This window comes from Crocodylus siamensis, chromosome 7 (assembly GCF_052110815.1).
Source record: "Crocodylus siamensis isolate JL-2025a chromosome 7, ASM5211081v1, whole genome shotgun sequence".
Taxonomy (NCBI): Eukaryota; Metazoa; Chordata; order Crocodylia; family Crocodylidae; genus Crocodylus; species Crocodylus siamensis.
The window spans coordinates 95,839,870-95,866,261 of NC_143401.1; the positions used below are offsets into that span (position 1 = coordinate 95,839,870).

At 53.9% G+C, this 26,392-nt stretch overlaps 2 protein-coding genes across 3 annotated transcripts; both read left to right on the forward strand.

Moving 5' to 3' along the window:
- The first annotated feature begins 6,185 nt into the window (after positions 1–6,185).
- CALHM1 (calcium homeostasis modulator 1) lies at positions 6,186–13,084 on the forward strand. The gene is made up of 2 exons (XM_090058193.1): positions 6,186–7,168; positions 10,851–13,084. Exons 1-2 carry the CDS (start codon positions 6,620–6,622, stop codon positions 11,316–11,318), a joined length of 1,017 nt encoding a protein of 338 aa, XP_089914319.1. The 5' UTR covers positions 6,186–6,619; the 3' UTR covers positions 11,319–13,084.
- Positions 13,085–13,203: 119 nt separating this feature from the next.
- CALHM2 (calcium homeostasis modulator family member 2) lies at positions 13,204–26,193 on the forward strand. Of its 2 annotated transcripts, none has more exons than XM_090058194.1 (4): positions 13,204–17,041; positions 20,669–21,272; positions 22,540–24,806; positions 25,204–26,193. In XM_090058194.1, the coding sequence occupies exons 2-3, from the start codon at positions 20,730–20,732 to the stop codon at positions 22,954–22,956; spliced, it is 960 nt and encodes a 319-aa protein (XP_089914320.1). In that variant the 5' UTR covers positions 13,204–17,041; positions 20,669–20,729; the 3' UTR covers positions 22,957–24,806; positions 25,204–26,193. The 2 variants fall into 2 exon arrangements, with proteins under 2 accessions (XP_089914320.1, XP_089914321.1); XM_090058195.1 differs by lacking the exon at positions 13,204–17,041 and adding an exon at positions 18,056–20,083.
- Positions 26,194–26,392: the final 199 nt, after the last annotated feature.

Sequence of the window (26,392 nt, forward strand, 5' to 3'; positions counted from 1 at the left end):
AGAGGCACGATCCTGCCGAAACGTCTTCTCTACAAGAGAAGCAGGTCCCAAGGAGCAGTCCGGATGGATAGACAGGACAGAGCTGCTCCAGCTTTCCCTAAGCTGGCAACATTTCAGAACAGTGTCAACACAATGAGAAGGGCAGTAGACACTCTTGCATTAGTATACAGAGGTCCCAAAGACCATCATGACTGCTGATGATTCCCACATGGCTTTGTGTCGGTCATTCATCTCAACAAAAACTGCAGACCCCCAGAGCTGTGAAATAACCCAGCCGATGGAAATAGTATTTTAGCAATGCAGTAGCATGTGCCTGAGTCTTATCAGCGTTAAAATTACAGCCAGGAGAGATGCGAGCTTCTCCCACCCCTCTCCAGGGACTGTGCTAATTGAAATCTAAGCAGTTAATGCTGCTGTCACTGAAATGATCTCGCTTCTGAAATGGTTTCAACACGGTTATCCTAAAAATCAAAGCTCCTGCATTGTCCCACATACCAAAAACCCTACCTGCCCCCATCTCACCTACCACTCTCTTCGATTGCCTCGTATTTCCACAACAAAACAGAGCTGCCTGTTGAAAATTAGAAGTTACCGAACTCAACTTCCTACCAAACCATCAGAGAAATCACTATACTGCATGGCAATGGTTTTCAACCTGTGGTCTGCAGAACCTGGGGGTCCGTGAAAGACTGTCTAAGGGGTCCGTGAAAGACTGTCTTCAGGGTGCGGGAGGAGGGGTGAATGCCACCGCGTGGGCAGAGTTAAGGTCAGGCGCCTCCCTTGCGCATTTCTATACTCGCGTCCACATATTCACGATTCTTTTTCGTTTTATCTTGAGTCTGTTTTTCCTAGATTTATAACATGACAATGCTAGTATTTTGTTGGGGGGGGGGAGGGGGAAAGAGGAGGACTTAAACAATTAAAATCACAGATACCAACTTTCAACTTTAATGCCAGTGTAGCTTACATTTCTGTCCAGCGCCACTGATTAAAGCAGTTGTTCTCCCAGGTGTTCACGTCGGCCCCGCTCGCACGCAAGCAGGCAAGCGTAGGTCCCGTCTCGCTAGCACGGATCTGTGCTCGAGAAGATCAGCTTTTGAGAATGGGCTAGAAAAACAAACAACTGGTGCGTGCACACGGTGGTCTTTGCAAGGATGCGCTTCCAGGAGGAGGAAGATCTGCACAATGGGCTGGGGGCCCCAGCTCCTTCCCCTGGGCATGGGAGAGATCTCAGAAATGCATCCGTGCCAAATAATCCTGCCCCTGAACAAGCTCCTCGATCACAGGGATTCGTTCTACCCCTGCTCATACAGGCCTCTGAAAGGAGACCAGGTCCTTGCCTAAGTTGGCTGCTGAGCGCACGTGCGTATGCATGCAGTGTACACACGCATGAGACGGCTCCAGGGGCAGCCTCTTGCCTCTCCTCCACACCCCCAGGCCTAGAGCCAGCAGCATGACCCTGTTTTTCACTGGCCTGGGGCTACGTGTGGGGAAAACCAGCTCTGTGAAGCAGCTCTCCATCCTTGGAGGTGTTTAAACCCCAGGTAGACAAAGCCCTGCCCGGGATGATGGAGTTGGGGCTGGTCCTGCTCTGAGCAGGGGGCTGGACTAGATGTGAGCTCCGGAGGTCCCTTCCACCCTCACTGTCTACAATTCATCAGTCCCTTCCATAGTTACATATCACAGGTCAGGATTTGGGGGGGCAAGAGAAGCGGGGGGGAGGCTGGCTGGCAACCAAGGGCAGCACCAGCTGCTTCAGTCAAATGGCAAGTCAGAGGTTTATCAGGGCCCAACAAGCCCCTTAGAAACACCCTTTCTGCTTATGATGAGCCACGTTCGCTCCCTTCTCTGCTACGTGTGCTGCCCATCCTCATCCGGGAAGGCAGGACACTGGCTCAGACAGGGATTCAGGAATGTGGAGCAACAAGATACTTTGGCAAAGGGGCTATGAAATGGCAGAACAGCTTTTTGGTATTAAAAACACAGATTTTCCCCTTTCCGGGCCGTGTTCACGAAATGCAGCGCTTCAGCTCATTTGTTCCCTCACAGCAGCATCTTACCAGCCCACAATCTCTGAATACATTAAAAAAGGAGCAGTTTATTTATCAATCTGCCAGTTCACTCTCCTGGCTCCCAGCGGGGCTCAGCAACGTGCCAGTCCTCCCGCGACTATAGATTTTCCAGCTTAACGAGACATCTCTCTGGGCCCCTTTGGCAAATAACTCATGCGATTTTTCATTTCAAACCCAAGCTGCATTCGTGGGCTCTGCTGAACCGATGGCATCTCCCTCCCGCTGGGGCAGGGGTGGGTGATTTTAATGTACTTCTCCCTGATGCAGCGCTGGAAATCAGAGCTGGGGAAAGCTGATCCATCCTGTTTGCCACACACTAGTCAAATGAGTTGTTTTCCTATGGGGGCTCAGCCTGATGTTCTAGCTCTCTCTGCAGGGCGCCTTTGCATACTGATTTTCATGTTCTCCAGGTTTCAGTTGCTTGAAAAGGGCTGCAAGAAATGGATGCAAAAGGGAGAAAAAAAAAGGACAGCTGTGCGGTACAGGAAGGCAGGAGATTTGGGGTGTCTTCTCACTTGCCTAAGTCGCATGGAGTCTGTGACAAGTCACTTCCCCTCTCTGTGCCTCATCTTCTTCACCTGTAAGAGGAAGTTGCCTACGTCCCTGGAGGGGACTGATGCTTAATTAATGCTCGAGCATGAAGGGTTCTGGGATCCTCAGACAGAATGAGTCAGAAAGCAAAGAAAGCTGCATGCACCACATTACTGTGTCAGTGAGAGTTAAACTCATGAAAAAGCAATGCCTGGGGTGCAGATAATTCCCAGGAAAAAGGAATGCCATGCATTTACCCAGCCCAGGGAGAGAATAGCTCCCAAGGGCATATGTACACACCATGTTTTTTGCCCTTTCACGCGCTGCCACTGCATATCTGTTTGCACGAGCATGATTTCTCGATGTTTTAAAAGACTTTCTTGTGCATTAAAATAAAACTCCTCAGATGTAGTTTAGTTCGGCTCGCTGGGAATTAAAGCCGTGGATTTGTTGCGTGCAAACACAGAACAAAGCACTAGCATGCCAGGTCCTGAAAGGAACATCCTAATCTTGCATTATGTCCCAAGGTGCACGAAGTTAGCCCGCAGCAAGCAGAATCACCGAACAAAAACCAAGGGCTAAGAAAGCCATGAGACAGAAGGCAGGGCAGGCTGGCACTTTAAGAGACTAACTAATTCAGAGAGGCATAAATAAGGTTTCGTAAGCAACAGCTTGAATGCTATGAAAGCAATGAGAGGAGAGAGATCAAGACAGTGGTTCCTACAGCTTTCCATGCCAAGTTGCCATTGACTTCAGTGACAGTTGCAGGATCAGGCCTGTACACTGTGGTTAATGCAAGACAATACTTTTCTGGAGATCAAAAACCCCACTGCAAACAACGGGAGGCTTTTTACCGGGTTGACTCACTGGGGCTTTGATGCAACCTGCCCTTGACATCCCCAAATTCAAACACCAGCTGAACGAAGGAGCCAATGAGCTCTTAGCCAACCCTACAACACAGAGTTTCCCCATCACAAGCCTCCTCTTTATCCATGCAGCCAAGTCTGCACGCTCCCAGCAAACCAGGACAGGTAAGTGCTGAGCTGCAAACAGAACTGAGGCTGCCTGGCTCACATGACAGTGCTTTTCAGCATTCATCAGACATGGGGTGCTGGGTGTCGTGGTATTACCATCAGGATGTCTGGGAGGCAGAGCAGAAAGAGCCAATCCTCCGGCTAAGGAGCCAGACTCCTGAATTCTGCTCCTCTTTCTTCCATCGACCTACTTCAAGACCTTGGACAATAATCACTTAGCTTTTGCGTGCTAACTGCTGCATTTATATTGCCCACACCCCTTACCATAGCATCCAAGGACCGCACGATCTTTACTATAGGGCACAGAGCCTCGACGCCATTGCTGTTACTCAACAAGTTGTTTAGGAAGAGAATCAGGGGGATACACTCAGGGAGAGCTGGAAATTTGAACTTGGGTGTCCCGAATCCTGAGCTCAGCGTCCTAACCGTTGGATTATACCTCCCTCCCTCAAATGTCTTCATTTCGGAGAATCAGAGAGTTATAGAGAAGTCAGGCTTGAAGGGACCTGTGGAGGTCACATCTAGTCCCCCTGTCTGAGGCAGGATCAGCCCTGTCCAAACCATCTTATACACATCCAGAATCTCTTTGTAAAAGCTACTGTCGACCTGACACAACACAACACAAGACGCCACACCTGATCCTGGCACAGGTAAAGCAGGGGAACCGGCAGCAGCCAGCATCCTACTTCTATAAAACAGTTGTTTCAGTTTTATAGTTCTTGGGTCGGAAGGGACCTAAACAGATCACCAGGTCCAACCCCCTGCCCTGGGCAGGAACGAGTGCCGGGGTCATATCACCCCAGCCAAGTGTCTGCCCAGCCTCCTCTTGAAGACCCCCAAGGTAGGAGAGAGCACCACCTCCCTTGGGAGTCCATGTTGTACTCTTGAGAGATCCCAGGTAGAGGACTATGCCTCCCCCCAACCCCTCCCCAATCAGTACCAATCTGACAACAAGGTAAAATCCCTTCCTGACCCCAAATACGGCCATCCATCTGACCCCGAGTGGAGGTGCAAGACCCTCTAGCCAGGAACCTCTGGCTTTGAGTCCCTGCAGGACAACTGGCTGCAGCCAACACCCAAGGCCTCTGAGGAAGGCTTACAAATACCTTGATGCATGTAGCAGAAAGATGAGAGAAGGGAGCAACCAGCAGAGCCCAGAAGCCTGGCAAATCCCCATCGCACAACACAGGCATTGCTACACCCAGGTCATCCCTGACCAGTGGCTGAACCTCTTCTTGGACACCCCCAGTGACGGCAAATCCATGCCTTTTCCTAGGCATCCATCCCACTGCCCCACTGTTTTAAGTATAAAGAAGTTTTTCCTGATATCCAAGGCAAACCTACTCTGCTGCAACTTCAAGCCATTTCCTCATCTGTCAAACGAGGTCTGTCCCAGCCAGGTGCACCCCCATCTCCCTGGTAAGCCAAGAGGTTTCTCTCACACCAGAGAAGAAAGTGAGACTATCCACCTTCATTTTGATCCACACAGTAAGAAAGATAGGCAGCGACCAGCCATGGCCATCCTACCATTACTCAGGCAGGGGCCTTAGATACAGGCTTGTGGCACAAATGTTTCCTTGGGGAGGTCCCAGTATCTACAACACTTAGAAAGCCCGGTTAGAAGGGGTGGCTTTTTAACATTTCTCTTCCTCAAGGCTTTCTGGAGCCAGAGAGTTCATCCTGCGTGCTACTCTACTGAGCGATGCACGGATTTGGCCCGGCGTGTCTGCAGGGTGAAGCCAGGCCCCTGGGCCCTGTGTCCCCTGTTGTGGGGATGTATTACGGGACTTCAAAGACAGCATCTAACCTTTTTCACAACCATGCCCTTTCGGAACGGTTTCCACTCGCACTTCTCAAGTAAAAAGGTGAATGAACACACCTCACGAAAGAAAAAAAAGTCTGAAAAACTAACTCTCATAAGGCAAGTCACAGAGGATTCCTGCTTTTGTAGGTCAGAAAATGGAGCTACAGGGACTCAAAGCCTCCTGCACCATCACAACTGCAAACCCACAGTGTTTCTAGGACTAGAAAACAGGTCGCTCCGCTTCCAGCACCGTGGCTGAGACGGAGCGTCGTTATGCTCCAAACTTCATTTCCTTAAGGCCAGAGAGAATTAGATTTGCCCACGGACGGTGCGAGACTACAAGGGCTAGCCTTTGCAAAGGGCTTGGTGATCCCCGAGCGCAGAGTCCCAAATGCTACCGGGGTGTCCCAGTGCCGTCTGGCGGTAGATGCACGTCTGTGAGGCCGAGGCAGGGATAACGGGAGATCGCTGCTGTCTGGCGATAGCACGGGGGAAGCTGCTCCTCCTCGCTCTCGGCTTCCCTTGCCCCCCCCTCCTCATCTCGAGTACGGCAGCGAGGAGTCAACACCCTTCCCCAGAAAGCGACCACGCCGTCGGGGAAGGGAGCTGGCGAGCACGTGAATCACTGCAGTCGCACCCCGGGGCCTCAAAACCCCGAGAGCGCAAAGAGCGTCTGCAAGCCTGCCGAACTTTCTCCCGGGAGCTGGGGCGCGCTTGGTGGAGAGGTGTGGGAGGAGCGCTCCGCAGCCCCAGCACATTTGCAAACCGGCCGGCAGAGGCGAGCCGACTCCCCTGACTGGCAAGAACAGACAGGCGCAGAGCGCAGAGCTACAGCGCTGGCACCCCCAGGCAAGCCGAAGCGCAGATGACCGGGAAGCCGGGGGGACGCGGATGTACAAGGAAGACTAGGAAGGCAGGTTTCCGAGCCCTGGAAACGCAGCGTGCGTCGGTCTCGGCAAAGGGACTGCTGCCAGCCTCCAGCTGAGGAACACGGCAAGTTCCTGGCTTGAAACGTCAGGGCGGGGACTCCGCAAGCGGGCTCCTTCCCCAGGGACGGCATAAGCCGACGAGGAGCAGTCGGAGACGGTTGCAGAGATGCGCTCGGCCTTGCGGGGAGGAAAGTGAAGCGAGACGAGGCGCCGGGGCGAGGAGGAGGAGGGCGAGAGCCGGCAGGGGAGATGGACAAGTTCCGGATGATCTTCCAGTTCCTCCAGTCCAACCAGGAGTCGTTCATGAACGGCATCTGCGGGATCATGGCCCTTGCCAGCGCCCAGATGTACGCGGCCTTCGACTTCAACTGCCCCTGCCTGCCACACTACAACCTGGCCTACGGCCTGGGCATCCTGCTCGTGCCCCCGCTCGTCCTCTTCCTGCTGGGGTTCGTGATGAACAACAACGTGTCCATGCTGGCGGAGGAGTGGAAGAGGCCTACAGGCATGAGGCAGAAGGACCCGGCCGTGCTGCGCTACATGTTCTGCTCCATGGCCCAGCGGGCCATGATCGCGCCCGCGGTCTGGATCTCCGTCACGCTGCTGGACGGGAAGTGCATCCTGTGTGCGTTCAGCACCTCGGTGCCGGTGGAGAAGCTGGGGAACCTGAGCTACGCGGGCCTGTCCGAGAAGGAGATGAAGAGGATGCTGGCCCGGATCCCCTGCAAAGAGATCTACGACGGGCAGCAGCTCGTCCCCAGCGAGGTGGCCATCAGATACTTGCGCTGCATCTCACAGGTAAGAGAGAGGGGCCGGTGCTAGCTGCCGAGCGATGCCAGCGCCTCTCGAGCTAAGCAGAGTCGGAGGGGAGACCAGAACAGGTACTCTTCCCTTCGTCTACGCTCAGCCTAGCTCCAAGGTGTTGTCTTTGCAAAGCTGGGGTGGTTGCTTGATAACGAACGCGAGAGCCCGTGTCTTGGCCACGTCCCAGTATGATAATGCTTCTTCCCTAAATTCCCCAGTTTCAGCTGCTTTCCGCCCCTAAGCTCACATATTAAACAACCTGCATGTCCTGTTCCAGAAGCAGCTGCAATTTGGTAGTGGGTAAATGATCCCTACGAGCCCCGGGCTAAATTCAGCCCTGGCACACGGGGGAAATTCCCACTGACGTCACTGAGAGCTACAGCTGCCTGCCTAGCCCTGAAATGCAGCCCTGCACCTGTAATATATTTGGGCAGCTTTTTTCTCATAGAGTCCAGGCAACGTTCAATAGATTATATTGGAGCAGCACGAGCAGAAGATCTGGGGGGGCGGGGGGTCCCCGTGGACAGTCACCCCCTGACACTTTGATTCCTGGTCCAACCACAGTTTCAACCAACTGGCTGGCAGCGACCTCCCCAATCCCTCCTAAACGCCTCAATCCACAGGTGTTAACAACCATGGCTTCTTTTTAATGGTCTTGATGTTGCACTAATCAAATCGTCCTTGCTTCTGCAATTTTGCCGTCTGTTAGCTGCCCCCGGACACATGGCTCTTATTTCACAGCTCTGCAGGACCGGTTTTAGCTGTAGCAAACAAAATTAGCTCAGGTGAACATTAACGCAGGCGTAGAAATAACTGTCAGTGATGCATTGGGATGCACTGGCAAGATGCTTAAGGAGGCTAGGTTTTGTTTTTATGACTCTGAAAAGCAGATGCCCATTTAATTCTGAGGACTACGTGCCACACGCACGGCTTCCCAAACACGGCACATGCACAGCAACGCAGCACGTCTACTCCTGGAGCAGCCTGGCACAATAAGGGGGAGACGTACTGGTTCCCTAAAAGTCTTAATCCCACCCTCCTATATCCAGGCGGAGAAGTGTTATTGTCTCAATTTTTAGTAGAGAAATGGAGACAGAGCTAGGACAAGATCACGAGGCACAATCCTGGGTAGAGATGGGGACGGAGCCTAGATCTTCAGTCTGGAAAACATCCCCGCCAAGGAGCAGGGTCATCACCAAACCGACCTGCAGAGTACGGGGCTGACACGAGGGCATCTGGGGCTGACTGCATTAAGGACACAGAGCCATCCCAGCAAAGCCAAGCGTGCCTGGCCTGGGGCTGGCAGTGTACAGGCCATGCAGGCCTTGATGCTCTGTTCCCAGATTCAGCTGCTCTGCAGAAAGCCTGTTTGCCATTGCTCACTCATGCTGGATGTGACCAAGTCCAACAAACTTTGCAAGCAAAGGTAGACCATGGTAGGGTGGAGGGCAGCATTTGCAGCAACCAGAGCCAACATAAGGACTACAAGGCCTTGTTCGCCAGGGCTTTCCATTAAATGGCATTGCACTGTTTGGCAAGCCAAGCACTGGTAGAGGCAGTGCTCAGAGACAGGACACCAGGCTGGATGCTGCGTTTGGTCTGGCATCACTTATGATAATTGCAAAACGAAACAGAAGTCGGGGAGGTCAAGAGGGCTTGTGCCGGTGGGAGATCAACTAAGGCCAACCCATGTCAAAAGCATGAGCACGTGTAGTCGCGTTTGCACGAATTGTCTCATTTGCAATGTAAATGCAGCCAAGCGATAAGTGACCCCAAGCAAAGGTGCCCACGTCAGCAGGCCTGCCCTCCGCTCGTTTGTTCCCTGCAGCTTGTGAAGGATGCAAATTCCCTGCAGCTCGGAGGCAAGAGCCACCCGACAGTTTGTCTGCATCGCTGGCGTTTAGGTTCCAGCTGCTCTGCTGTTCCACGAGCTGCGACTTATCCCTTCCAGCCCTCCGTGTTCGCTCGCTAGCTTAGCAGTGCTGCGAGCCAGGCAGGGGATTGCCTTGCGCGCCAACACAGCCTGGAATATAGCAGTTCCTGCTGCCGCGCACAGTGCAGCCACCTGAAAGGCCATGGCACTGGCTGGAGACACAGCTCTTGCTCCCAGAAGCCCAGGTCCTTGCCATGGGAGCCGAAGGGGAATCTCCACTAGGGACTAGCCGCGCGGAGCCCGTGACACACACGGAGTATTTCCGATTCCAGGCAGAAGCCGGCAGTACACACGTGCAATAGCATGAGGGAGACACCTGCCAGCTTTGGAGCCTGGCTCCACTCCCGGTTTAAATTCTGATCACTAATGAACTTCATTAAAAATGGCAGCGTACCGCGGGGCTCAGGGGCCTGGCATCAGCCGATTCCATCTCTTCAGACAGGCTCTGTGCTCATTCACAAATGGGCAAACCCCCTACCCAGCCGCCCCCGTTTTCCCCTTCGGGGGCAGGATCCGTAGCCACCGCGGCGAGTCGCGGCCCACAGTCCAGCGCATCTCCGGGCTGCGTTTCGTTCACATCGCACGACGGACGGCTCCCTGCCGTCTCCGGTATCATCACAGGCCAGCGAGCCGGGTCCTAGGGCCGGTAGAGCAGAGCTGGGCATGCTACCACAGTGCAGCCAACACAGGAGATGAAGCACAGCACACACTCGAGTGCAGGAAGGGCTCATTTTTGGAGAACGAGGTGCTTTTGCCCTCTCCCACTAGCACGGGGGCCGCATCACCCCAGCACTGACACGGCTAAGCATCGGCTGCTGGCGATTCAAACAGCACCTGCCCCCTCTCTGCTAGCTCAGGGGAGCCGAGGAAGAGGATGAAGCGGTGACGTGTACAAAGAGACCCTGCCAGCAAACCAGGGTATCCCAGGCCAACACCAAACCCCTAAGCAACCCACGGATGGAGGAGTCTGAGAGTACCCCCCTCCCCAAGACTCTCCACTGCTCCACCCTGTAACGCATTACTGGCATTAAAGACATCCATGCTCAGTCCCAGGGCAGAGAATAGCAGAGCTCCCTAGCTCGGGCTGAAGCTATCCACAGGTCTCTATGGTACTTCCTACCAGGCCGAGGGGTCTAATTTGCTGCAACACACTGGGATACAGGGCAGCAGCCCCCCCAGCAGCACAAGGGGCCCAGGAGAGCTGCCTCCCTGCCCATTATTTGCAGGTGGGGAGCTGCAGCTGCCGTCTGGACTCACCCACATCCTCTCTTTTCTCTTCCTGCCGTACACACCGAGGCCGTAAGGGGACATTTCCTCTTGCTCCAGGCACCTCCGGCTCGAAACGGTGCCGATTCAGTCCCTGAAGACGGAGGTGCCATCTACAGAGGCTTTTCTCAATTCGTGCCCCGTGAAACCGGCCAACACCCTTCTCCCCCACTATAATCAGAGCCATGCCCTACCTGCCTCTCCCCCCATCACCTCTCAAAAGCCAATGCCGTTCCAGCCTGTATCATTAGTCTGACACTTAAATGCTCTCCTGTCCGTTTCCCAACAGGCAAAGGAGGATTGTGGTTATGGTACACCCCTGTCCTATATTTAAAGGTGCCCATCTTATTAACACTAGAGAGGGACTTGTCTGGCAGGGATTTGTGCTTCAATCCTGGGATCCAGGGTTTTTGCAAGGCCCTGCCCTCGGTCTTCCGCCCCGTGACCAGCTTGGTTTCCCTCTCCTCACCCCTGCAGGCTCTGGGCTGGTCCTTCGTGCTGCTGATGACCGTGCTGGCGTTCCTCGTGCGGTCCCTGCGGCCCTGCTTCACGCAGGCCGCCTTCCTGAAGAGCAAGTACTGGTCCCACTACATCGACATCGAGCGCAAGCTGTTTGACGAGACCTGCACAGAGCACGCCAAGAGCTTCGCCAAGGTCTGCATCCAGCAGTTCTTCGAGGCCATGAACAAGGACATGGGCATGGGGCACCCCCACCTGCCCGAGAAAATGCCCTCCGAGGCCGGGGAGGAGAAGGAGAAGCTCCTGGGCATCACGGACCAGGGGACCATGAACAAGCTGCTGAGGAGCTGGCACAAATGCAAGCCCCCCCTGCGCCTCCAGCAGGAGCTCTTCCAGAACAGGAACGGCTGGGCTGGGGAGAGCCAGCCGCCCGGTCCCGCCAGCCTGCCCAAGAGGGAGGTCGTTGCCTACTACAGTAGAGTATGAGGGGGGGCTACAGAGACAGGGTCTTGGAGCGGCCCAAGGTCTCTCTTCCAAGGGAGGCAAAGAGCCGCAATCAGCCCAGAGCCCTCTACCCAACCCTGCCTCGCTGCGCTTCATTAGCCGAGCAGAGACGGACCCCAACCCCGAAGGGGAGCGGGGGGCGATGGAGATGGGAGAAAGGAGAACACAGGCAAGACGAGCACCTGGCATCCCCCTTCCACAGCGACCAGGTTTGTGGGTGCAAAGCCACGTGGCCATGCCGTTACCCCTTGGCATACCCTGCACGCTGCAGTCCCCTCCTAGCTGCATCTCCATGTGCAGCTGGCAGCCTCCCCGGGGTCCAGCAGCCCTCCCAAACCAGCTTTGTTGTACAGACGGCACCTCTGCCGCAGGTCTCGGGGAAGCCCACACGCTACGGGCCAGGATGCGGAGGTAGCAAGACGGGGGCTGTTTTGTGCCCGTTGCTAAGGGCAGTACTATGAGGCTCCTGCAGGGCTTCCTTCCCTTTCATCGCATGCTAGTCTCCATCTAAAAAGGAGCAGGAACATAAAGCACCGAGTGTGACCAGCCTCTCGGCACTTAGGCAGTATTATCAATAGCCCGCTGAGGGCACGTGCTTCTCTGCACATGCCTCTCTGGTTTTAAAGCATGAGCTACGAGAAAGCATCCGCTCTTGTGACCTAACCTCACCAGTTACTATCTGAGCTACAAGCCCAGGATCGAAGCTCAAATCCCTGCAAGACGAGTCCCAGGGCCCAGAGGCTACAGGAAGCTTTCAAATAAGCCTGAGCAAAGCAGCTGTGGATGTTGCAGTGAATTAATTAACACACACTAGATGCAACAGAAATTGCTCGTCTGTGTGTCACTGGTCCTACACGGCTACAGACTCGGGGAGATTCTCTTTTAAGTCAGACAAGCTGGACTGATGCTTCTGCGGCGGAGAAACCAAGTCCTGGCCGGGCCAGAGAAGCGCCCAGCAGCTCCGGGCTGCGGCAGAGACGCGACCCAGAAGTCCCACCGCACCACGAGTTTGGTACAGACGAATTTACCTGGAGGTTTGGCTCCGCTTCCTTCCCATCACAAAGAGCCTCACGAACTGATCTCGTAGCACAAAGGGCATTTGTTGAAAGCCACTCAAGTAAAATAATAATAATAATAATAATAATAATAAGGTATATAGGCTCACAGATTACACCATGGGCTTTTTTCTTCCCCCACTGAGCTGGAGATGCAAAAATAACGGTTTGCACCTGGTGAAGTGAGCTGTGACCTGCGCATCTCTGAGTCAGCTGGTCTAAATGGTGCATCTCTACCCTGCCTGCAGCATTTCACTAGCACAGAAGAGCCAGTGTGACAGCATTGCAGGGTTACTTTTCCATCCAGACTGAAAGGAGTTCAAGGAGCAGTTTTACACCAGAGCTAACGCCCTCAAAATGTGCTAGGTTGAGTGTTCATACCACATTCAAGTTATGAGAAAGCCATAGGGTCAGAGATGGCTCCATATCCACCCACTCCATACAGAAATCCCAGACTTCTGCAGCAAAGGCACATTAAACGACTCAAGTTATAACAGGGGCACCACCCAGTCCCATGCACTATCGAAACATCGCCCACCAATGTTCACACCCTCATCACTTTTTCCAAATTAATTCTTTTTTCAGTCACATCTCTCTGCAATTAAGTGTTCCCTGGAAATCTTTTCTACCCACCTTTTTAAAGCAACAAGATGTGGTCCAGCAAGAACCAAAGTGACTGTAGAAGACACAGAGGTATTTGTGCCTGGCTTTAGGAAGGGACACGCAGTGGCAGTGATAGGTGCCAGAGATAATCTATGAACAGATCGGTAAGTGCAGGGAGGAGAGTGCCAGGTGTCACAGTTTTAACACTGATTTTGCACTCAGAATTAATCAAGGCACCTGCCCAGAAACAAATTGCTGCAAAGCTCCACCAACAAAGCCAAGGCAATTAAGAGAGAAAGGTTGTTTCCGTTCTTATTATTTTCAGCCAGGGTCAGCTGTGATCCACCAGACTGGATCGTGCTGACTTTCATCACAGTGGTTATTAGCCTCCAGGATTAGCAGTGTTCCCCCCTCCCAGCAGGTCCTTTAAGATACCAAAGACCCAGCCAGTGCTGGCAAAGGGAAACTCCTTCCTTTTAGATCTGGCCCCCAGCCTGACCTGGTAACACATTTGTGGCCATCACAGCAACTTTTCCTACGGGCAAGGAGCCAGGTTCAAGAGGCAGGACCCAACCCTTCCACCCCAGGGTGTCGCCCAGGGGAAATGGAGTACATGGGTCACTAGGTGCAGTGGCTTCAATTCAAGGGTCTGGCCCAGTTGCTCCTGGGGAGGAGGCCCCGGCTAGCAAGGGGCTAGACCAGAAGGTCCCTACCGGTCCTGGGCTCCCAGATCCTGGTGCCCTCTCTCCCTAAGCATCCCTTTAGCAAAGGAGCATGCTGTCCCAGGGAAGGGCGAGCAGACAGACCCCCGCTTGCCTGGGCCCTTGCTCCATAGCCACTCTCCTGGCTTCAAGCCCAGCCAGCTCCAACCTCACCCTCGAGGATGTCTCCTCTCTCCCAGAGCCTCTGAACCAGAGGGAAGACTTCAGCTTTGCAGAGGAGCAAGCTGACAAAAGTCCTCTCTGCCTGGCCCACAGCTTAGCTCTTCCCATTGCACACCTGCTGAAGCAACCCAAGGATCCCCTCAAAGGGGCATGACCACACGGCCAGCCACTGATGGATAAGAGCAGTTACAAGCTTGAGGAGTGTCTACCTGGCCCAGTACCTGAAATAATGTGACACAAGACAGAAACGGGGTGTAAACCACTGAGGGCTCCTGGGGGAGGGGTAGCAAACGAACCAGAGCAGGATCACAGCGTAGGTGCAGCAGGGCCGTAGCAGGGGTGGGCAAAGGGCAACCAGGACCCCAGCCTCCTCCTGGCAGACCTCTGTTTCTCTTGAGGATAAAAAAGGGAAATTGCAGGAATGCTCCGAGCAGACCTGAGTCTGCAGAGAGCCTGGAAGAGCAGAGCACGGACTGCCCCGCTCCTCCTAACGCCAAATCCAGGCACCAGCTAGGGAAGGCGGGGGCTGCAGCAGGGGGTCCCCGGTGCAGGATGCCGCTAGATTGAGCCGGGGTTCTCCACCCTTCGAGGCACCCCTTGGAAAACCCCAGCTCTTAGTTTTCCCAATTGTTTTTTTGACTACAGAAAAATAACAGAGGAAGTCTTCTGTTGCAAAGAACTCAGAAAGACCGCAACAGGGGAGAAGGGTTGTGACGCTACAGACTTCTCCTGGGTTTGTCTCGTGAATCGTGCCTGCACACCTACCGGTGCTAACCTAGCGCGGCACCCTTGACAGGATCTCAAGGCACCCCGGGGCTGCGAATCGCTACCCCCGAGAGTTGCACTCAGTCCTAGTACCTGACATAAGGAACGAGCCAGGGCCAGGCTGGGACTCGGCGCACAAGAGACTGAGGAAGGCGTGAGGTGTCTCTCGCGCTGCCCAGCTCCCACGTGAATGGACCGTGCAGGCCTGGCGGGTGTAAGCAGCGGGGAAGGGATCAGCCGGGTCTGGGATCATGGCTTTGCCCACTCCTCGCCGGCCGGCAGAGCTGCCTGGGTTGCACGGCGCACCCTCATCCCCTCCAAACCGCTCTGCGGCACAGCCCAGCGGGAGCCCTGGAAGGCCGAGCCTAGCTCTGAAAAGGCAGCACCCGCCTGGCTTGGCTACGCAAGGGAAGAGCTGGGGGAGGAAACACCCAGGAGGGGACTGGCAGGTACTGGCAGCTCTGGCCCGGGGTTCAGAAAGGAGGGCTCAAGCTAAAAACCTTCCCCAGCCTGTGGGATCATCTTCCGTGTGGCCTGGTGCGAACGCTAGCACAGGACACGGGGCGCAGCCGAGAACCCGTGCTGCAGGGAACTGCCCTGGGTGGGGGCAGATGGGTTTGCAGGCCTGGCCCTCTCCAGTTGCTGTGATGAATCACCCAGCCCCGCTGAGGGGAGGCACGCTTCCTGTGGGCGAGCTGCTGAGGCCGGCAGCCGTGGTACCTCCTTATTCTTGCACGGATTACCCCTGCGGCCGGACTCCTAACTGCGGTCCCGTGCGGGGCACGGGCTGGACCCAGCTAGCAGCTCCTGTGCATCAAGAGCTCGAACTCCTCAGTTAGCAGAGCAGGGGCGGCGGAGGGAAGGGAAATGACTCACCGAGCACCGGCAAATGTGACTGAGCCAGGCTTAAAGCAGCAGTACCCTGAGAGGGGCTGAAACTGCATTACCAGACTACTAGGGCCCTGCCAAGAGGCAGCATCAAGCGTGCATTTGGAGGGAGCACAGGAGCCACAGGCAGGCTCTCCCCTGCAGTAACACAGGGCACGGGAAGAGCTCAGCTGCCCCGGAGAAGAGCCAAAGCCACGCAGAGACCAGCAAGCGTGCGCACGTCTGCCGACAGACTCTTCGGGCTCCCGGGTTTCGTGCCAGGCCCACGAGGGGCGGCAAGCCGAGCAGCGCGGCGGGTAGCGGCGAAGGAGGGAGGAATAGGACGAGGAGGCGGAGGAAGGGAAATAGCGAGGCCTCGTCCCCTGCCTCCTGAGCAGGGGAAATGGGAAATCCAGGAATGCACCGCCCCTGCCAGTTCTTGGGAATGCACTCCCTCTCCGCCCTTCCCCACGCCCAGCTGGGCTGGGGGCAGAGAAAGTCCCCAGCTGCCAGCCGAAAAGCCGCCACTGATCCACTGCACTTCCAGAAGCAGCCCTCGCATTGCTTGTTTCCACACCATGGGCCCGAGTAGCGGAGGTCTGACCCAAAGGCCTCATCATTTTGGATCGGTGTCCAGGTGCTGGCCCAGGACAGCATGAGTTAGGGTCCCACGCTGCTTGAGTGGGGAGCAGGACCCCACCATCTCCAAAGCAGGTGGAAAGGCAGGTCAGATGCCCTGGGCCCTCATCCCTATCAAACGCAGAGGCTGCATCTGCTCCCCGCAGCCTGGCACCCCGAAGAGCTCTGCTCCGCGTGCCTGGTTCTCCAAACCCCCACAGGCATGAGCCCACCAGCGGGACTTGCTCTGGTGAGCAAGCACTTGCAGCATCTCCTAGTCTTTCAGCCCTGGGACAGCGCTGCTGGAGCCAAAGCCTGACAGGCAGCCCACCTCCCTGCTTCCAGCTGTACTGACGGGTGCAATGGCGTTGACCCTTCTCCACACAGAAGCATGGCTCAGCCATGCCAAGGAAGCCCAGCTAGCCCATGCTCTGCTAGCTCTAGCACCGGGCTCGGGGCAAGCAGCAAGAGCGCTCCAGGCTGGGACCAGACAGCAGCTGCCTGCGAGATGCCTTCTGCTGCTGCTGAGCAGTCCCGCTCCGTTTTGGGGATGGATGATGCATTTTTTCCACTAACTCATGTTCATGCCTCTTTATTTAAAGGCACAACATCAGTTCTGACAAAGAGAAAGTTCACGGTTGTTCTCTGCCACACAAACCCCACCCCGAGCCAGGGCTTCGAGAGCACCACTCCCGCCGGGGAGAAGCCAACGCAGCGGGGGACGGAGAGGAAGCTGCTGCAGTTGGACGCTATTTTTAACAGGTTTGGCATCGTCTGCAGGCAGTTTGTGAGCTGGAGCTTTGCTCCCCGCCCTGCTCCCCCCCGGTGGCAGAGCCAGCTGCACCCGGACCGTGTTTGAACAGCACATGGGCAGCCAGGGCAGGCCTGAAAGCAGCTCCCCACACCCCCTCAAGTAAGTGACTGGTTTTTCATGCTCGTTTCAGGGCCAGGGTTGCAATAGGGACTGCTTAGAAAGAAATGTATGTAGATGCCACACCCTGGCCAGGCACAGAACCAGCTTCTGGCGGGAGGATCATCCCGAGCGTGGAGGGTCCCTGTTTGCTACGGCCCTGATTTGTGCATGGTCTGCTGCCAGCCCTGGGCCCCTGGAAGGGGCTGGCTTATGTGCATCAGTTCTCTGCCCCCACAAGTATTGCACTGGGTTTTAGTGCTGAAAACTAAACAAGGCAAACTTTATGGCAAGGAGGAAGATGGTCTGACTCATCCCCATGTTGCTGCAGCAGTGTGTTAGCGTGGCTCTTGTGAAACAGCGTGACAGAGGATCCAGCCCCGGGCTTCCAGCATTCGGATGTTAGGTGCTTTGACAGTGGCTGGGGAATAGAGTTGCTTGGGGCTAGGAATAATTGAGACTAGCGGGCAGAGCTCTGTGCTCCCTCCATCCCAGCTGCGCCGTGGCCCTGGGTGGAGCTGCGCAGTGATCAGGATCTGCTTAGCCTGCCAGATGTGCGTGGACCTTTTAGGGGGGACTTTACAATTGGGTTCCCTTCGTCTCAAACATCGAAGACCCCCCTGCTCTGTGACAGGGGTTGGAGTGTGCACACTTAACCCCCAGCACGTTGGGTGCCATCCACCAGATGCAGGCAGCCACACGACAGGTTTCAATCCAAATTCTGGGCTTAGCTGAGACTGCCTTTGCCAATGCTATGCCCCAGGCAGGCTGAGCTACCGGCTCCTACCTGGATCCTTGCTGCTCGCTGGGGTTGCTTAGGATTCACACCTTTCAAACCTTAAAAGGGAAGCAGAGCCCGTGAGAGTGAGGCAGATCGCACAGGTCTCAGCCAACCTCCCCCTGTAGCAAGCCCAGAATTTGGATTGAAACCTCTTGCATGGCCACCTGCATCTCCTGGATGGCGCACAACGTGCAGGGGGATTAAGCATGCGCACTCCAACCCCTGTGACAGAGCAATGGGTCTTCAATGTTTGTGTTATATCAGATAAAGGGAACCCAATCATAAAGTTCGCCCCTGCAAGGCCCATACACATCTGGAAGGCTGAGCTGATCCAGATTGCTTTTAACCCCCCCCACCTCCAGCTCCTGTGCTATGCATCAAAAATGCCCCATGCTACAAGCCCAATAGCCAGAGCAGTCCTGCCACAGTGGCTGGGCTTTCTCACAAGTGGATGCTACGGGCAAGGGTCCCTTGTTAACAAAGCGGCAGCTGCATACAGACACTGTGCACCCATATCAATGGGTGTAAGAAGATTTCAGCCCCATTTCTCAGTGCTGGCATTGTCACACGTAGCCACAACATGCGGGACAACTGAGCTTGGCTGTATGCTGCAGGTCCCAGCTAACAGAGACCAGTCAGGCAGGGGCATAACCTAGACCCCAGTGTAGACATTGCTGTGCCGGCAGAAACGTGATTTGGCAGAATCGATTGTTTCAGAGGACTGGCAAAATTGCAGTTTGGCCCATACAAAGTACTCTGCTGCTGTGGCTACTGATATAGCAAGACAAACTGCTCAAGAAAGCACCATGCTCCCTGTATCTATTCCAATGCAAGGGAGTTTTTAACCCACAGAGCACCAATCCTTTCATCATCATGGGATCCTGTTGACTGGGGATCCTTCACCCAGCCTAAAACTGCCCTACGAAGCCAGCCGGCCTGCTGTTACTATCAGAGAAGCAAGATTTATTTGGTGATATCTTTTACTGGGCCAACTACAGAGTTGAGAGAGATGCCAGAAAAGCTTCCAGGCAAAACACACCTTTCCCCAACTCCAGGGGAAAAAGCAGACGTGACCTAAGCTAGACACTGGAGGAAACAAAAATAATTGCTTTAAATGTCCTTTTCTATTTAAACACTTGTCTAACAACTTTCCCACCTGTGTAGTTGGTTTGATAAAAAGATATCATTACAAAAATATTCTCATATGCACCCTGGACTAGCAGCTACAAGAGCACTACAACACCCCTGCTGTTACTATCACCAGTTAGTACACCACTTGGCCCTGCCCAGGCAGGCATGCAGCAGCAATGTGATTTGCCCCAAGTTGCATAGCAAGGTTATAGCAGAGCTGAATAATAAAGCAAATGGTAATCTAGTAAGGAAGGTTCGACTGGCCTCACAGGGTGCTTGTACACATTATCGGGTTTTTCTAGCTATTCTCTGGAGAGAGGAGGTAGCCACCGCAGAGATGGGCTCAGAGGCAATTTCTTTGGTCTTTTAGTAACCAACCCCACAGAGAGTATTTCCGGGTATTCACAGGGAAACCAAATGCCTGAGGTTTTCCTTGTACCTTGGCTTGACTCTCTCCCCTCTTCCTTTACTCTGCGTTTGTCAAGGTGATTTGAAATCCTTGTGGGGAAGAATGTGTGACAGCCTGGGAACGAGGGTGAAGTCTGATACCACTGCTATTTATCTTACTTTGGTCCCTGAAAGCAAGCGAAGGCAGAGTTGTGATGCTGGGGGAAAGCCAATGCAAGACTGCATTCAAAAAGCAAGATGGGGCAGAGGGTAGGGCACTTATCTAAGACCTGGGAGAGCGGGGACCAAGGCTTTACTCTGCCACAGACTGTCTGAGGGACCTTAGGCAGATCACTTAGCTTCTCTGGGCTTGATGCCCCATTCCTACAGTGGTGATAACAGCATTGCCCTACCTCCCAGGGGTGTTGTAAGGCCATATATGCTAAAGAATACAAGGTGTTCAGTTAACAAGGCCACAGACACACACAAACTCCTAACAGCCTTGCCAAAATCATCTGAATGTCAGCGTGGTCCCACCAGCTCCTAACCTTGTCGGGCCGACCAGAAGGCACCAGGCTGAAGTTAGAACCCAGACTCCTGCTAACGAACTGGTGTTCCTGGGGTAGCACCAGTTTAGCAAGTGCTGCTCAAGGCAGGGGTGACTGGTGCCTCCTGAGTCTGGGGGGACACGTTGCAGACTGGAAGCGGCCAGCCCAGCAAACTGCGGGCCACCGGCCAGAACACAGGTAAGGATACCTCTAGCCCCCAGGCGGGGAGGGGGTGGCTGCTGCGGGCCCTGTAGGAGGACCTGCAGCCTCTCCGCCAGGCTCTGCAGGGTCATGGTTTGCCATCCTGAGCGGTGCTGAGTTGGGGGCCAATCTCAGGGGGGGCATGTGCCCCCCCCCCCCCCCGTAAACTCCCCTACCAGTAGCCTGTGGCTCAGGGCTCTGGTCACATTGACCCTCAGCATTATCCATCCTCACAGAAGGGAGTAGCTCCTCTCTCTACACGCACCCTCCTCTGTCCAGAGTGCTAGGAAGAGGAGTGGGAGTGAATGGGAAAGGTTAGGGACAGCTCCCAGAACCCAGGGCTGCTCCATTCCTAGTAACCATGCAATCCCTGTCTACGTCTAATGTCAGGATGGCTAGAGGTTGGCCCCAGCCCACTAGTCAGGCCTTCATCCATCTCTTTGCATGCCAAAATCAAGCTGGTTAAGGGGGCAGGGCAGCTATCAAAGACAAGGGATGTGTGCCACATCTCTCTTGCTGCCCCTTGAAAGCTGGCAGATGTAGGGCTATGTCATTTTGTCTGTGGCGCGTTGTCCTCTGCAGATAGCGTGAGGCGAGACGACCCACCTCCACTTGAAAGCTCTGCCGGAGGGGAGAAGACGAGATGGCCGCCCTCATCGCTGAGAACTTCCGCTTCTTCTCGCTCTTCTTCAAGAGCAAAGACGTGATGATCTTCAATGGCCTGGTGGCTCTGGGAACGGTGGGCAGTCAGGAGATCTTCTCGGTGGTTGCCTTCCACTGCCCCTGCTCCCCAGCCAGGAACTACATCTATGGACTGGCTGCCATCGGCGTCCCGGCCTTGGCCCTCTTCCTCATCGGCATCATCTTGAACAACCACACTTGGAACCTGGTGGCCGAGTGCCACAAGCGGGGCACCAAGAACTTCTCCAGCCCGGCCACCTTCCTGCTCTTCGGCTCCATCCTGGGGCGGGCGGCGGTGGCCCCCATCACCTGGTCCGTCATCTCATTGCTCCGTGGAGAAGCCTACATCTGTGCCCTGAGTGAATTTGTGGCTCCAACCTCTTTGGACAAGTTTCCAGCTGAGTATGGAGCAGAAACCCTGGCCACGTTCCCTTGTAAAGAGGTGCCAACGAACCTGACTCACTTTAAAGAAGAAGTGATCAGAAGATTAAGATACGAGTCTCAGGTACCAATTTGTTTGCCTGTATAAAGTGGGGAGGGAGCATGGCCTCAAGGCTGAAGGAAGCAGGGCTCCTGGGTTATTTTTCTGGCTCAGGATGAAAATGTCATCTCCTAGTTGGTGGGGAGAAGTAACAGTAAGATTTCTTGGTCCATTAGTAACTCAGAAGCTTGTGCATGACCCTATGCAAGTCATTACCCTTCTCTGTGCCTCATCGTCCTCCCCTTTCCAAAGGGAAGGCTGGTGCAGCCACCGTCTGTTAATAACTTCACTGAAGCACCAGGCTGGGAAGCCAAGTAAGGCGGAAGTCCCCAAGAAGCCGGTTCTGTTCAGAGCCAGTTCCCATGCCTGCACGACTCTCCAGTTCAGCTGCCTGGAGCAGTCTCTCTTTCCAAGGTGCAAGTTGTCTGGTCAGTGTGAGGCCAGTCTCTGCTGCCAAAACCCTGCCTAGGTTTTGCATTTGCCATCAGGTTGTCCCTGCTATGGGGAAGCCATGCTTTGTGAGGAGCTACAGAAAGGTGGCAGGTCTTAGGTGAGTGAGCAGCGTATGTTATCAAGACAGAGGAATGTATTTTCCTAACCATCCCCACATGAGCTGATTGAGCAGCTTTATTATTCTGCAGCACCATGTTAGATCCAGGCTAGACACAGACCCCCACATCACTCACCAGTACTTCTTGTCCAGTAAGGAACAGGTAGGATTTCATAGATTCATAGACATTCGGGTCGGAAGGGACCGATGAGATCGAGTCCGACCTCCTGCCCTGGGCAGGAAAGAGTGCTGGAGTCAGATGACCATGCGTAAACAGTCTGTCCAGGTGTTTAGGAGTATCCATGATTTGAAGTAGGAGGGGGCTTCAGATGGGGGTTGTGGGGGCTTCAGATGGGGGATGTGGGGAGAAAAACGCTGGCCAAGCTGTAAGAGGGTTCCAGGTCGGCAGGAGCAGGGGAGGCCTCTACTCAGGACAAAGGCGCACCAGAAGTGGAGAAGGAAGTGTTTCCAGTCAGGATTGAAATGCATGGGTAGAACATGGGTGAGGATCTCCAAAGGCCTGCCTGTTTTCAAAGCAGTACAAGCCAGGGCTATTAATGCTTCACTTCCACCAGTCCTATGCTCAGGACATAAGAAAGCCCAAGTCTTAGGGTCTGCTAAAAAGAAATCCCAGTATATACTGGTGCAAATCCTGGGGCAGTCTCTGAGATCAGAGTCTGGAGTTGGATGCATTTGATCAGAGACCGGTTCTAATGCAGCCACTCGCTGTCTCTTCCCCAGCTCTTTGGATGGCTGCTCATTGGTGTTGTTGCAGTCCTGGTTTTCCTCACCAAGTGCTTGAAACACTGCTGCTCACCGCTGAGCTACCGACAGGAAGACTACTGGGCCCAGTACCGCTCCAACGAGGCCAAGCTCTTCCGCCGCACCGCTGAAGTCCACTCCAAGATCCTGGCTGCCAGTAACGTCAAGCAGTTCTTCGGTTTCGTGGCTCTGAACAAGGAGGAGAAGGAGCTGGTGGAGGAGTTCCCAGTGGAGGGGGTCCAGCCGAGCCCGCAGTGGAACGCTATCACAGGGGTCTACATCTACCGGGAAAACAAGGGCTTCCCACTCTACAGCCGGCTCCATAAATGGGCCAAAGGGGTTGAGGGAAATGGCCCAGGGCCTGATGGTCAGGAAATGGCCTTCCTAGCCGTCTAAGAGCCAGCTGCCCATGGGAGAAGGGACCAATTCCCCATACTCTGTCACTTTATACTCAAAACAATATAATCAACTCAGGTGCACGGTGACCAGATACGCTGTGAATGATCCTCCAGATAGGATTATTCTTCTTAGACCACAGCAAGCAACAGGGCATCAACAGCTTCTGGATAAAGACCAGCTGCACTGTGCTGTGCTGGGCAACCAGACCCTGCCTCCCTGGGATATGACTGTCACTGCAGCTCCCACTAAGTGGAGCATAATGCAGATGCATGCACCTTACCTACCACCTAGCAAGGCAGCAGTCTCGCAGTTCTGATGCACAGGCGAACCCTTGGGTCCTGCACATGCAGGGATAAATTGAGGACAAAAGTTGAGGACCAAATATCTCAGCACGGCTGAGGTCCCTGTTTCCCACCTGTAAATGCGGCAGCCTCTTGGCATGCCTTCATTTCAGAGGGGGGGGAAACAAAAACAAATCACACCTTCATCTTGCAGGTCTACTGTGCCTTTCCTGCAGAAGCACCCACAGCACTTCAGAGACTGCAGCAGAGAGTGGGAGGGAGCGATTCACTTGGCCGGGGTGGACCTCATCTACAGTCCAACAACGCACAGAAATAGTCCAGAGTCCAATATTGCAGCGGGTATTTAGTGAAGCAGAAGATAGTTATCCTACTGGAATTTAGGTAGGACAGTGAACACCTCATGTCTTTCCCAAAGTGCCGTGGACTTTTTAAACACGCCAGTTTTAATTCTGGTTTTGTGGGCCTGGCAGGCACTAGCAGCAGAACAGCATCCTCCAGCACCGCGCCAGGCTCGGAGGAAATAGCACCCACTGTACAGCCATCGCCTGCAGCACGCTGAATTTCTTATCCTAGCACTAGCCAGGTCCACCCCTGCTTAGTCTTGTGGTCTTGCCATAACCTATGTTACAGAAGACTCCTTACACTTAACTGTACCAGTTAAACACTTTCTCCAACTGGACAGGGACCAAAAACCAGGCACTAAGGCTGCACGCCAATTTGCTGTACATAGAAATGAAGAGTTTGCACTGGCTAATATCAGTGGGGAGCAGCAACTTCACCCTTCTTTAATTGTGCTTCTCAGACTGTTTCTATTGCCTTAAATGACTCCTGGACTAGCCTCACTATAACCTTATGAACCAAATATCACTGAACGAGATGCAGGTGGAGTTTACATTTCCTCCTCTCGACATGCTATTGTGTTGACCACTTGCTTTTCCAGCGTTGCAGTTAAACAGTTTTTAATTGCATGTTGAATGTGCACACTTGTTTCTCTTTTAAGGATCAGAGGCATACTGGCGATTGCTTTTCTTATTTATAGTGCTCCTTTTCCTATACTTATTTGTGGTCTTATTTTTATAAGCTTTGACCATGTCTTTCCCAATACCGCCAACCTGAAGTGCTCAAAAGTTGCAAGCTGGGCACTTGGAACTCATAGGAAAAAAAAATCATTAAATTGAAAGAAAAAATGAAACGGTTTCTCTCATGGTTTCTAGGCCTTTTGAGGGCACTTAGGTTCAATTTTCAAACTACTCTGTGAACAAGAGAGCTGGAAGCTTAAGCGTTCCTTTGTAGGAAAGTCTCAGTGCCTCAATCCTAGGAGAACCGACAACGCTGCTGGAAGAGCCCGCGTGTGACCCTGGCACCAGAGGCAGCCCTGAAAACCCCGAGGTGGCCGAGGGGAGAAAGCAGCCAACGGCTGCTGGGCAGGGAGCAGCAGCATGAGCAGGGGAAGGACCCAGAGCGGGCTGGTCCCATCGCGTAACGCATGCAGAAGCAATGAATAAAATCATAGCAGAGTAAAAGCCCGAGGAAACAAGAGCGTAGGTGAGTGCATCGGGCTTCTTGTCAAAGGGAGGGAACCAAACAGCGTGGAGCAGATTCCTCTCAGGGCACAAACCTGCCCCAACCTGCTGCCACGTAAGGCCAAAGCAGAGCTCCAGCCCCCCTTTGGCAAGTGCCTTCCCAGGTGCTGGGAGGTGCCGGCTGTGGGAACACACACGTTTCCTGAACAGAAAGGGGAGCCTCCTGCCAGCAAAAGCAGCAGCCCTGACTCTTCCTTATTAGCTATAGCCCAGAGACAAAAAGCCAGGGGTAGAAGTAGAAAGGGATCTTAAAATGCCCTGCCACTGCCACATGCCCAGCCTGGCTGCCCCAAGGTAACGTAGGGGAACCTGCGAGCGGAGCCACTTGTCCTTCATTGACTGTCTAATTCCTCCCACAGGGACCTGCTCCAGCCCTCGGCCAAGCTGGAAACCTGACTCGATGAAAAAGCAGGGAAACGCGGTCCTGCACATCCAGCTCTTGTGCCTCACCTCAGGAGCCAGCATTGGAGTGTGTTTGGGAAAATCACATCTACAAAGTAAAACGGGTCTGGGGGTTAAATCAGAGACCTGGGAGGCTGATTGGAGGCCTGGCCTGAGCCCTCTCTGACTTAAATGAATCACCCAAAATTGCAGAGCAAGTTTTGCATGGCTCCTCCACAAAACAGGATCAGTCTTTCCCTCCACAAAACTCAAGACTTTCATTCTAGAAAGCTCAAGACTCAGTCTGCATCTATTTATTGGTTCTCCTACATTTATGATGGTACCTCCACTGTATTTAAAATCTGTTGTCTCCATTTCTGGGATGGGGAACTGAGGCACAGAAACGGCAAGTGGTTTAATAGTTTCCCTGGGCCAGGCAGAGTAAGCTACACATACAGGAGGGATGAGAAATCACCTGCCATCCGAGTCAGCTGTATCCTGTAACAGTGGCCCATCTTTTGTGCAATCTGCCAGCACTACTAACCCCTCACTGACTGGGAACAGGAGGCCCTGGCCAGCATGCATCAGCTCCTGACTGTTACCAATACAGTTTCCATCCTGCTGGGAAAGCTCGGATTGACTCTGGTCCCACACAGACACATGAGCAGGCACTCATACAGAGGCAGTGAAGAGACTCCAGCAGGGCAGCAATTACAGGCAGGCAGGCAGACAGAGCTTTTGTGCATTACAAAACCAGGTTATGAAAGAGTGGCCAAAGCAAAGGGTTGCATTTGGCATGTGAAGTCCAAGCCTTGGCCATGAGCAGACCAGGGGAGTTCCAGTCTAGGCTACTCTTAGATGTACATCTGAAGCCTGAAAGTTAATGTCCTAAGTCTCCCAATAAAAGCCAGGCAAATAAAAGATACCACTTTGCCCCACAAATCCTGCTTCTATTCCCAGAGAAAAAGATCTCACAGGCACCTAGTGCTTATACAGGCAAGTGGCTGTCCTCACTGGAGTGACAGAAAACAAAGAGAGACACTGCCCCCCGCCCACTAGGTTTTTGGAACCAAGAATTCGAGTTTCTTGTATGTCCCCTTCACTAGGGCATTTATTTTCTAGCTCCTCTTCTACAGGGTCCACATCTCAAGAGCTTAAAACCATGAA